General features: G+C 42.4%; 2 protein-coding genes across 2 annotated transcripts in view; one reads left to right on the forward strand and one right to left on the reverse strand.

The window, feature by feature from the left end:
* Positions 1-13,437, forward strand: part of LOC126324953 (adenylosuccinate lyase) — a 722,118-nt gene that overhangs the window by 95,003 nt on the left and 613,678 nt on the right. The gene's annotated exons all lie outside the window — the stretch shown is intronic.
* Positions 8,363-13,437, reverse strand: part of LOC126325053 (uncharacterized) — a 33,549-nt gene continuing 28,474 nt past the window's right edge. The window contains exon 3 of the mRNA XM_049995141.1: positions 8,363-8,939. Coding sequence (XP_049851098.1) covers positions 8,736-8,939 — 204 coding nt within the window. The 3' untranslated portion in view covers positions 8,363-8,735. The remainder of the gene's footprint in view (positions 8,940-13,437) is intronic.

Here is a 13,437-nt window from a genome sequence, read left to right on the forward strand (position 1 = left end):
TTCCTTGCATTATCAAGCTCAGTGTCATAACTGCCTCTCTGATGGATGTACCTATGAAATGTTAACCCTTCTGCGCGATAGCAGTCGCACACGGCCGTTCATGCTAGCTTTGGGATTCATTGAATGATATTTTTCCAAAAGTCTGCTGGCACTTCTTCAGATGAATAGATTCTAAAAACCAACTTGAATAGTCGTTTGGTTGCCACAACCCCCGATGATTTTACGAATTTCGAAGGGAAGTTTTCTGTGCCTTCCGCCTTGTTGGCCGCAATTCTTCTTTGCCTTGCTTAACTCTAACACTGGATCCTTCACGTCTTCCATATCGACTCCCATTTTTTCTTCTATGTTTTTGTCGGACAGTTGCCCTTTCTCTTAGATGTCTTCAGTCCTCTCTTTCTACCTGTCCCCTCTCTTTTCAGCATAAACAGCGGCATTCCTCTTGCACTCATAATATATGTGTATATGCCCATATGTCTTTATTAGCAAATCAACTAACCTGCACGACAGTGCTAGAAACGTTAACGATTTCCATTAGAGTTCGCATCCTGCCTTTATTTCTTGTCTAATGAAAATTGTTACTGGGTACTGACTCAAAACGTGGGCCACAGCAACAAATTATAAAGATACCCCTTTTTTTGTTTTACCAGTTAAGGGACTGCTGTTATGTATGAAGTTTTGTGGTAATCTTTTCCTCGGCTTCAGATAACCACAATACTTTTTCTGGCCTACTGGAATCTCCAATTTCTTAATGTTCTGCTAGAAGTCGCTTTTGTGTTTGTGTTATAGTTGTATGAATGTCTGCGTTGGTTCATGCTGGTTGGCATATAATTTCTGTCGTCGTAGACCACTTTTTCTAAAGCTTCGATCATAGTTACCGTGCAATCTTCGCTTCTTATTGAGGTGGATGTGGGAGGTTATCCATGTCTATATTATGTCGATTCACATTTAGAATTTTACTAGAAGTTATACACACTGAATCTATGTATAAATGCGCTTAATTGTGAGGTCGTCGATAGTAGTGTAAACACTTGCTAAAAGTCCTGGTCGCGTACGATGCTCACAATTCCGCTTTCGGAACAATAGAAATTAATATAGAGTGTGACAATGAAAACTTAGGTGAGATGTTCAGTTGTCAGCTACAAACCTGTGTCCTTAACTGTCTCCAATGGTACCACTACCTGAGGATACATTGAATGAAGCGCATTTAATTTGTCTTACAGTCGCTGAAAATTGTACGAGATTTCACCTTCTGTCTGTTCAGTTTATTGTATACTGTAAAGCAAATAACCTGTTCATAAGCTGTGTCATAAAAACCTGCACTTTTTTGTTTTAGGTATGTGATTCACGTCTGTTCACTTGTTCGGAATTGCAGCATATGCGTAAGTAGTTCACATTTTAGATTTTTCTTGTTCAAGATATTAAAAGAAATATACTACGTCGTGTAATTGTCTTTCATACGATCTCAAACAAAGTACAGAGTTAAAATTCTGTCGAGTTATGTTAAAATATCAGTAACATAATGAGCAGCTGTTTAAACCGTAACAATGCTGAGTATGTACTCCAAATAATCATAATTATCATCATCATCATCATCATCATCATCATCAATAGAGTTAGTAACCACGTCAGGCAGGGATATTGTCTTGCCTTTATTTGTCATAGAATATGCACCAAGTGCTGATGACTGCGTGTGCGATAGACTTTCGTCTCTTACAGAATCGTGTACTTTTTTCATTTCCGTTCACGACCCTTGGAATGGGCTTTCATGTGTGCGCTGTCGTAGTCAAGTTAGATTGCAGCTCGTCTTGTTTGCAAATGTTCCCACTTTCGGCTTTTACGCGTCATTTGGATTATTTACGTCTATGACTTTTTATTACCTTAATTTGTTAGAACGTAGAGTTTATTCATTTACAGAAACTGATATACCAGTAGCGTGTTTCGAAAGGCCCTTGTGTTTCATAAGCAACGTTTGAAGGAGTAATTCATGAAGTGTCAGATATCGTCTCTAACTTAACCATGTCGCTGTGACAGAACAGCAGCATCAGTTGGAAAGAAAATAGCTATTTCATGGCATTTCCTGCGTTCGTGAATTTATTACAGCTGTGCTGAGGAGTCTGGGCGATTTGCGTTGCGTATTTATGTCATAAATAAGTCACCAGCGAGAAAGTATTGTAACACATCTCTTCCAAACCGGGAAGGTCCTCTTGTCGGAAAAGTAAGTATACGATCAATATTTCAATTGAGAGAGTAGTTTTACGGGCGTTACTTGCAGTGCGAGATACCGTCGAAGAGCGAGAGCTAGCTTGCTGATAGTTTTAGGGGCATGTAGGGGATTTCCATCGAATCCGGCGGTTGTGTGATACTTGGGAGGATTTCGATGAACAGTGAAAATTATGCTAAAATTTTGGGGGTTCATGGTCGGCCTTTTATTGAGAGTGTTTCTTGTGGTGTCTCAAAAACTATTATGATTACCAATTTGCAAAATAAGGCAAAGAGAATTTCTACCAGGTGGCAACACCATGCGGAGAGTAGATTTTACCAGTAGATGAGCGAAATCATTGTGCAGCCACAGCTCGCAAGTGGTCAGCAGTTTTTAGAGTTATCCTGAACTCGCAAACTCATGGATGTGGTCTTCGACCTTAGTGGAATGAAGAAGCATCAGCAAAAGTTTCGCGTTATCTCGATGTGGTGTGCAGGTGTGTTGTTATTGTGGCTGTACCTGTACAATCGTAAGGCTACCCGTGACGTTTACTAGCATACGCACAGTCACCATGGGCCCTGCCAACGTGCAGAATGCCACACGCGAATGGATTGCAGCATTGCAGTTTAATGTACAGCACCAGTAGTGACGCATTAGACACGTCTGCGGAATAGTAGAGTGAACATCAGTCATGCCACTGAGTGATCGGGTCCACATCACCACCTTGGGCACAGAAGGCCTGTCAACAAGGAAAGTCAACAAGGAGAGTTGCTCGGCGTGTGCACCACGGTCAACGTGATGCGGTGCGGACATGGAATCAGCTCCAAATGATTGGTAGTGTTGAGGACTTACACCGTACGTGGTGTACGCATATGATATTTGAACAGGATATCTACGACTTTTTAGTCAATGGGACCGTCGGCTAAGTGTTCCAGAACTGAATTCTGCGTTCTAAGAGGCTACAGGAAGTCATGTATTGCGGCAAACAGTTAAGAGACGATTCATGATGAAATGTTCATTGCCGAGGACCATGGAGAGCACCACGCCGGACATCACTCGAGCGAGATACCTTGTGGGATGGACGCTCCAGGGCTGGGGTGATGTTTTCGGACGGAACTCGGATCTGTTTATACCCTGACAGTGGCAGAAAGCGTCTACGGAGACAACGTGGCAATACTGAACACCTCCAACAGTGTGTCGTACATGTGCAGCAAGGTGGTGATAGAGTGATTTTTTGCAGTGGCATTACATGGGGCCACCGTACACCTCTCGTGGTTGTTGAGGGCAGTCGCACTGAATCTACTGTACAGCAACGAAATTCTACAACCAATAATGGGTCTGTACCACTATCATTTTGGTAATGATTTCATCTTCATATCTGGATAATTCGCGTGCTCATCCTGCTGTTTTCATGCTGCGTTCCCTCAACATGCTAGGATCATCAGAACAGAGTGGCCTTCCTTTTCGCCCGACATGAACGCAATCGAACATGTGTGGGATCGATTGAAACGATCTCTTTTTGGACGTCGACAACGATTCGTACACCGCGCGATTTACATTTTAAGTGCGGGACAATTTGGACCAGTGGGAATCATGATTTCATTGGTGCTATGTCACGACGGATTCGAGGCTGCATCCGGGCAAGGGGACATTCCACCACTCATTGACGTTGCTCAGGAGCGCTGTGAGAAACCCCCCGTTGGAACCAGACGATTTTATCGTTACACAAATGTTTGTTCGTTTGGTTTGGTGAACCTTGGCACATAACAAATGAATATATGCGGATAGTTTGATAAGTCTGGTAAAAAAGCAATAAAACTCTTTGTTTCGCAAACAACTTACCTTACTTATCGACGTAGAATTGTTTGAGGTATATACAAATGGTGCAGAGATCCTCCAGCTATTTCATCGCATCAGAAAAATAGGTTCTCTCTGACTCTGCAAAATACTCATTGACTGCAACTATCACTTACTAACCGGCCGCGGTGGTCTCGCGGTTCTAGGCGCGCAGTCCGGAACCGTGCGACTGCTACAGTAGCAGGTTCGAATCCTGCCTCGGGCATGGATGTGTGTGATGTCCTTAGGTTAGTTAGGTTTAAGTAATTCTAAGTTCTAGGGGCTGATGACCACAGCAGTTGAGTCCCATCGTACTCAGAGCCATCACTTGCTCATTTGCTGAAAATTTCTTCTGAGCAAGCCACAATTTCAAGTTAAGGAACAGGGAGGAAGCGCTTGGTGCTATATCTGGTAAATAAAGTGGATGAGGAACCATTTCAAAGCGCAATTCATGCACTTTCGTCATTGTTATCACTGATGCGTGGGATGTGGCATTGTCCTGGTGAAAGAACACTTTTTGTGTGCCAACTTTGGTCTTTCTTCAGCAACCGCGTTTCAAGCTATCCAAAAGTAGGATCCAGTTATGATGCTGCCTTTCTGCAAGTAATCTATGAGAATTATTCTTTCGTAGTTTGGAAAAACAGTAGCCATCAACTTAGCAATTGATAAAATGGTGTTGCTTTCCTCAGTGCGCTTTCTGCAGCCTTTGTCCATTATTTTGACTGCCGTTTTGATTATGTTGTGTAACGATGGATCCAGGTTTCATCAAAAGTCACAGATCTTCGGAAAAAGTCGTGCGGATTGCGATTAAACATCACCAGACGGTGTGCCGGGTGTTTTTTGGTCGCCTGTGAGCAATCTCAGCACCCACATCGCCCACAGCTTCTTCAAAGCCAATTCTCCATGCAGGATATTGTGCACATGCTCAGTTGAGATGCCTACCGTCTCAGCAATCGGATGAATATTAGTTCGGAGGTCTTGCTTTACCATATCATGGATTCTGTCAACGGTTTCTTTGTGATGACCGTAATTGCACGGTCGGAGAGCTCTTCGACTCCCGTGCTTGTCCGCCCACGTTTAAATTCATTAATCCAAAAGTGACTTGTCTTCACTGATTGTGCAGAGCCCGCGTGAATTTCATCCAGTTCTGCTTTGATTTGAGCGGCAGTCCAAACCTACAAATGAAAATGTTTAATAACAGCTCGGAACTTGCTTTTTGCCATTTTCAGTGACATCTATACAAGGACCAATTCAGATGGCTGTCAACTATGAAGTGTACACTGTACATTGTTGAACTTCTTTATACGATCGTTGGAACAATCAAGCATTACCAACCATGAAGGCTCAACAAAAATGTCCCGTTCTTTCCTGGAAATTTACCAGACTCATCAAACGACTCTCGTACACGCATCACTCGGAGGCAATTTTGTGTTTTCTGTGCCACGAATTTCGAAATAATGGGGTGATTCAAAGCTTTTGTTACACACTCCATGTTTAGGCAGGCAGGACCTGTTCAAGGAATGCTACCTGCAGTTACCGCCCTTGGAAGCCGTACGCCGTCCTCCCGGCTCCGGCAAAAGCACACGTGATTTCATGTCTGCAGCTTTTGTGGAGCGGTAGTATTAAAGAAGAAAGTTGAGAGTATAGTGATTTAGCTGAAGCGAGTGTTACTGTTTGACAGCAGTCTTTTATTGTGTCCAGGTACTAGTAGCCCCTCACTTCTACTATGGGGATGTTGCTTATCACCTGTAGTTGACACACCACCTCACCTACAGTGATAAGCCCGGTCGTACTAAAAGTTCGCGTTATCTATATTCTGAAGGAAAAAGTGGTGCACTGATGGCAGAACAAGAGAATACGACTGACAAATTACGAACTACTATACCGTGAAAGGGAGCAATTTTTTGACTAAGGTATTACTTTGCGACAACAGCACATCCTAGCTTTTTATTTTCAGATGTTGTACCTCTTGTTATCATGCAACGGGTAGCTCTGTGGCAGTGTGCTGTTGCATGGTATTGCCGTTAGTGATGGAAATAAACAGTTACGTGAGTTAGTCACAAAGCTGTATTGCTTTTAGGTGGAAAAACGTGTTTGTGGATTTCTTGAAAACTTTCTTGTACTGCCTATAACATTGAAGAGCTGACTAACCTAAGGTGCATCGATATGAGTAAGTTACATGTGCTGACCATTCTGTAAAAGAGTTAAATATTAGTAAAATTTTCTTCAGCCGTTGGAATGTGAAAAAAGTTATGTCTGTAGATTGTAAACGTAACTTTGTGACGACGCATACCTGCAGAAACAAATGCAACATTTGAAACTGTAGAAAAAACAAGTCTTATTAATGAAATTAGAGACATTTACGAATGGTTTACTGAAAAAGTCTATGTTTTTATTTCCCACTACAGCTCTGTTCGTAAATAAAGCATACATTTGCTCAAGATATTATATGAAATGTATCATGGTTTTGTTTTATCTCACACCACTAAGCTTCAAAGTAACTGTCTGACAATTTGTTCTAATTATCTTTCTTAGAAGATGATGTGTTAAATATAAGTGACGTGACATCCCTTGTTTCTCAAACATTTGAGCTGAACAGATGCGTAAATATTGTGTAACAGTTTTGTTAAACTATCTTCCTTAACTCAGGTCAGTTATTTTTTCAATCTTATCTTGTTTCAATGAGTGCGGGCCTACAATCAATTGCATTGTAATAAAAATTAGAAAAATAAATCTCACCAAGTTGACAAACTTTGTGACAAATGTTTTTCTGTATGTGGGTAAAACAGAACTTACGAAACTGAGCAAATTCCTAACCAAGTTATCACTGTGTGTCGTAAAGAAACACTAGGTCAGCTCAGCTGTGTGACAGGTTAATTTAACTTTATTTTACCTGCCTTAGGCTTCTTGCGAACGCGTTGCCCTAAGCTGTTGGAGAAATTAATTAATATTAAAATTCCATTTTCCGAGTAACTCTCTGCACAGAAAACCTTATTACTATCAAAGTTAAAGGATAATATCTAAAATTAAATGCATGTGGTAATTAAACGTCAGTGCAGTTTTACAAGGGTACGTTACAAAAACGGTTCAAAGTGTCACAAAGTTGTCAACTTTTACAGTAAGTGAAATGGAGTCAGGCTCTGACACACCATCTTGCAGCCTCACATGTAACGTAACACGTTTCTCACTATGCTGCGTACAATGTCGCTTATCACATGGATATCTGTTACGCCATGATAATGAACCGCAGCGCAGAACGACAAGAGTGTGACGCATAGTATAGTGTATCGAAACATTCTGCGGTGCAACTGTAGAATTAAGGCAGCCCTGAGTTTGGTTGGTACTCAAAAAATTCGGTTGTGGGGCACGATTGAACGAGTGTTAAGGGAGCATAATATTCTGCATAATGGCAATACTCCTCTGCGTTAACGGGAGGAAACATTGATGGGCCATCCAACGTGCCATACCTAAATCAGCCAGAATTAATTGAGGTTTTTTTCCCTCTCTAGTCTGTTCATTATGTGTACCTAAACATCCATACGACGATTATATGTATAGTTTATTTGAGAGACTCAGCAGGCAGATTTTTAAAATGGTTGTCTTTCCAGTTTCTAAAAATAAATCATTGTATATTACACTTAACAAGGAAGTGTGATTCTGCCTTGAAGAACCACAATTTTTCTTGTTTTACTGCCCACACGTGTTTTGGAGAAGCTGCTTCATCTTCAGCGGGTTTTTGTCCGAAACATGTATGAGAAGTAAAACAAGAAAAATTATTGTTGCTCAAGGAAGAACCACATTTGCTTATTACGTATTAGGTAGCAAACGCGGCGAAGGAAAGTGCTTTGACCACTGCATATTATCTTTCGTAGACAACTAAAAATTGAAGTATTGGAGGTCCGATTCATATTATTACTGCGCTGATGGTTTAATATATTAAACAATTTTAGATACCATGTGAATGTTGCCAGTGTCCAAACATTTAAAGTTTATTCTTTGTACATTTTAATGTAAATAACAGAACAATTTGTAAACTGTGTATTTGTTTTCGTATGTTGTAAATCAAAACATGTGGTGTACATTGAAAATTCGTTTAGTAGCCGAACGAAAGTGGTTTACAATGTAGTGCAACCTTCGTGATTGTGAAAATACAAACATCCTTGAGAATGTACTTCATTGCAAGAAATCGACAGATGGACATTGCACGGCAACCTACACGAAAATAATGTCTAATTTTTTTTGATGAAAGCATGAAAGTGTGATGCTGAAATGTGAAAAACTCGAAACCGATAACGGTACTTTTTAAATAAAGTAACATAAAACCAATTTGTGGCTGGTTGCTATACAACATCAACAATTTATTTCATACAACAACCACGGTCTCCAACCATGTTTTTATTTGACAAAATCGCATAAAATAACAGCATGTTCTTCTTTATGTGTGGGTTTTGAATGTAAGAGTACAAAATCGAAAAGTTTCTTGAGAATCAGCTTGTGCACTAGTCATAAAATTTTGTATGGAGTATTGGAGAGTAAATCAGGGGACAGTAATTTTGCGGTACATTGCAAGAGATTATCATTTCTTTATTGTATATTTGCAACAACATAGATGGAGGTTTGTAACATAGTCACTAGTTAAGAAGGGGTGAGGAGGAGAGGGGTTTGGGGGGGGGGGGGGGGGGAGAGGAAGCTCGCGCGCTCAGTGTGGGCTATACTCGTTGACATCGCGGAACCAAGCGAGCGCGTCTGCGGCGAAGAAGAAGCCGTTGACGATGGCAAGGGCGCCGCAGGTGTTGGACAGGCTCTCGGGCTTGTAGTAGTCAGGCTTGAAGGTGGTGCCGTGGACGCGCAGGCTGCCCGAAACCACGAACAGCACGCCGCCCACGGCCGTTAGCAGCAGGTCCTGAGGCACACAGCAGCCGCTCACAACCGCACTAGCGCAGTAGTCAACACTGGCACAGTGCTGACCAAAAAAAATGCACTATCAAACAAGTCACGGTAAAACAGGTGAAGCGCCAGCGGATCTCAAAACGACAAAAAATTGAAAAAAAACAGTAATTCGTAAAGTTTGCCAGAAGCGAGACGAGGATTCCACAGACGGACTAAGAAGGATTTTCGTTGATTAAAAAAGCAAAAAAAAAAAGTTTTCCGCATATCCGCAAGAGGTGGCGATTCATAAACCCATCGTTTGTACAGTGAGGTTATAATTTTTGTACACATGTTGTTTACACTTCCATCGACCGAAACATGCCCGTTATCCATTAACATGACATTTAACAGCGAATCCGCATTATTTTCTGTTCGTGCCGCTCATCTGCATCTAATATGATTGTTGAGAGTGATGATACGCTATTGCAGGCTTGCCAGGTCTATCATGGATCTTGACATCCATAGTGACGATGCCACAACGTGGGTGCACGCTCTCGTAAGTTGGCACTACGAGAGAAGACTAACTGCGCTGACCAGAGCGCCCTCTGGCCGACGCTGTGGAGCTTAGGGAATGCCGTCTCTATTTCGCCACATTTTCATCAAGAGCAGACGGCCTGGAAATATCGCTTCTACTACCGAGTGGGCTAGCTTGCTGTTGAGACTTGGTATTAGTTACGTTCAGTTAAAAGTTTGGACAGCAACGAGTATGTGTTAGTTTTGAGATTATACAGAACAGTCATCCTAACAGCACGCTCTCCTCACTTCTAACGGTCCCACTTCAGCATAGCAGAAGCACGTGGCCAGTCCTACCGTTGCTGATGTTCAGGAACAAAAATCCCGTTTATATTTGATCCCCCCTCATAACTGAATCACCAAAGCCAATCCGTGACTCACAGCGAAAATATCCATGTTAATCAACTGCCCATAGTTTGCCTGAAATGTCTCGTAACGTATCAAACAAGCAATTTGGTTTCATCTGAACTGTAAATACGGTTCTGAAAATGTCACTCAGGAGAATTCCGCACTGCAGCTAACGATGGATTCATATACATCTACATGGCTACTTGAAAATCACTCTTAAGTGGCTGACGGAGGATTCATCGAACCACCTTCACAATAATTCTCTCTTATTCTACTCTCGAAAAGAGCCCGGAAAAGAAGAAACCCCTATATCTTACCGTGCGAGCTTTGATTTCCCATATTTTATTATGATAATCGTTTCTTCCTATATAGCTCGGCGTCAACAAAATATTTTCACATTCGGAGGAGAAAGTTGGTGATAGAGATTTCATGAGAAGATCCCACCGCAACGAAAAACGCCTTTACTTAAATGAGTTCCATCCCAAATCCTGTATCATGTTCGTGATACTTTCTCCCTTATTTCTCGGTAGTACAAAAGATACTGTTCTTCTTTGAATTTTCTCGATGTTCTCTGTTAATCGTATCTGGTAAGGATCCAACACGGCGCAGCAACACTCCAAAAGAGGATGGACAAGCATAGTGTAGGCAATTTCTTTAGTAATTATTCTGCGAATAAAATGCAGTCTTTGGTTTGCCTTCCCCACAACATTTTCAGTGCGTCCTTTCCAGTTTGAGATGTTCGTAATTGTAGTTCCTGTATATTCAGTTGAATTTACGGCCTTTAGATTTGGCTGATTTATCATATAACCGAAGTTTAACAGATTCCTTGCAGCATCATATGGATGACGTCACAGTTTTCCATTACGTACGGTCAGTTGAAAATTTTTACACCATCTTATCTAAATCGTTTTGCAGTTGGTTTTGATCTTCTGACAATTTTACTAGACGATAAACGATAGCATCACGTGCAAACAACCTAAGACGGCTGCTCAGATTGTCTCGTAAATCATGTACATAGATACGGAACAGCAGAGGGCCTATAATACGCATCGTTACGGAGAGACGTAATTCGAAATCGTTCTAATTCCCATTCAAAAAGACTGCTAAATACGAGGTGCATTCAAGTTCTAAGGCCTCCGATTTTTTTTCTAATTAACTACTCATCCGAAATCGATGAAACTGGCGTTACTTCTCGACATAATCGCCCTGCAGGCGTACACATTTTTCACAACGCTTACGCCATGATTCCATGGCAGCGGCGAAGGCTTCTTTAGGAGTCTGTTTTGACCACTGGAAAATCGCTGAGGCAATAGCAGCACGGCTGGTGAATGTGCGGCCACTGAGAGTGTATTTCATTGTTGGAAAAGCCAAAAGTCACTAGGAGCCAGGTCAGGTGAGTAGGGAGCATGAGGAATCACTTCAAAGTTTTTATCACGAAGGAACTGTTGCGTAACGTTAGCTCGATGTGCGGGTGCGTTGTCTTGGTGAAACAGCACACGCGCAGCCCTTCCCGGACGTTTTTGTTGCAGTGCAGGAAGGAATTTGTTCTTCAAAACATTTTCGTAGGATGCACCTGTTACCGTAGTGCCCTTCGGAACGCAATGGGTAAGGATTACGCCCTCGCTGTTCCAGAACATGGATACCATCATTTTTTCAGCACTGGCGGTTACCCGAAATTTTTTTGGTGGCGGTGAATCTCCGTGCTTCCACTGAGCTGACTGGCGCTTTGTTTCTGGATTGAAAAATGGCATCCACGTCTCATTCATTGTCACAACTGACGAAAAGAAAGTCCCATTCATGCTGTCGTTGCGCGTCAACATTGCTTGGCAACATGCCACACGGGCAGCCATGTGGTCGTCCGTCAGCATTCGTAGCACCCACCTGGATGACACTTTTCGCATTTTCAGGTCGTCATGCAGGATTGTGTGCACAGAACCCACAGAAATGCCAACTCTGGAGGCGATCTGTTCAACAGTCATTCGGCGATCCCCCAAAACAATTCTCTCCACTTTCTCGATCATGTCGTCAGACCGACTTGTGCGAGCCCGAGGTTGTTTCGGTTTGTTGCCACACGATGTTCTGCCTTCATTAAACTGTCGCACCAACGAACACACTTTCGACACATCCATAACTCCATCACCACATGTCTCCTTCAACTGTCGATGTATTTCAATTGGTTTCACACCACGCAAATTCAGAAAACGAATGATTGCACGCTGTTCAAGTAAAGAAAACGTCGCCATTTTAAGTATTTAAAACAGTTCTCATTCTCGCCTCTGGCGGTAAAATTCCATCTGCCGTACGGTGCTTCCATCTCTGGGACGTATTGACAATGAACGCGGCCTCATTTCAAAACAATGCGCATGTTTCTATCTCTTTCCAGTCCGGAGAAAAAAAATTGGAGGCCTTAGAACTTGAATGCACCTCGTAGGTCACGGAGCAGCGATTGCTCGCTGCGACAGCTCTTCTCCACACCCCAGCAAATTCTCTTTCAAACTTATACTGCTTCACTTCTTCATGGATAGAGCGACAAAACTTGATGGGGGTACATTGACCAACCTCCAGACTGCTTGGCGTAGCAGCAGCACTAGGACACAGAGCGACCAACCATGTGGCGTCACGCTTGGAGACGCGCGGCCGCTTCTGGTGGCACGGAGTCGCGCCGACTTGACGCCACCGGAAAAGGCTTCGAAAATAATGTTCAGCCACCTGACGAGGATGCTACCGCAAAGCTAAACCGAGAGCCTCCACCTGAGTTTGACGAGTTGCGTACAATTGTTATTACGATCACATTCATTCCAAGTGAACAAGCATCCATGCTTGGGACAAGTGGTAAAACGCCCATGTTGTTCTGGCTGTCAGTTGTAATTGGCCCTAGAGCTTTAAGGAGGGAAAATACTACACTGCCATTAAAGCACCGCAAATCTGACTATTCCAACTTTTATACGAAAGAACTCACAAGCCGGCCGCGGTGGCCGAGCGGTTCTAGGCCCTTCAGTCCGGAACCGCGCGACTGCTGCGGTCGCAGGTTCGAATCCTGCCTCGGGCATGGATGTGTGTGATGTCTTTGGGTTCGTTCGGTTTAACTAGGGGACTGATGACTTCAGATGTTAAGTCCCATAGTGCTCAGAGCCATTTGAATTTGGAACTCACAATTTATAAGTCATGAACTAGTTATTATTATTATATTATTATTATCTCCAGTGGTATGTTAGGTACAAAATAAGTACATAATATCCATGCGTTTACTTTATTGCTTAGAATGTTATCGGTAAAGAAGTCATTATTTATGTCATGCACTATTTACAAATAATTATAACTCCAAAAGTACTTTGTGCACAAAGTGACAGAGTCTTTTCTGCTTTAGACACTATCTGATCGCGACCTAGCTCGGTCATCCCGGTCACCCAAGTTTGCTTTTTCAGATTCCTCGTTTTCGTCATTGCTGCTTCAGGGTCTGGCTCTGCGTCACTGTCGTCTGTACACTCAACATTACCTTCTTCTTCACTAAATTATCCATTGTCTGTAGTTATATCAGCTTCTTCAAGCAAATCATGCATTATGTTAGTGTCTAAATCAAAACCAGCACCATTCGTATTGTGCTGATTTCA

The sequence above is a fragment of the Schistocerca gregaria genome, chromosome 2, assembly GCF_023897955.1.
Source record: "Schistocerca gregaria isolate iqSchGreg1 chromosome 2, iqSchGreg1.2, whole genome shotgun sequence".
In the NCBI taxonomy this organism is placed as follows: Eukaryota; Metazoa; Arthropoda; class Insecta; order Orthoptera; family Acrididae; genus Schistocerca; species Schistocerca gregaria.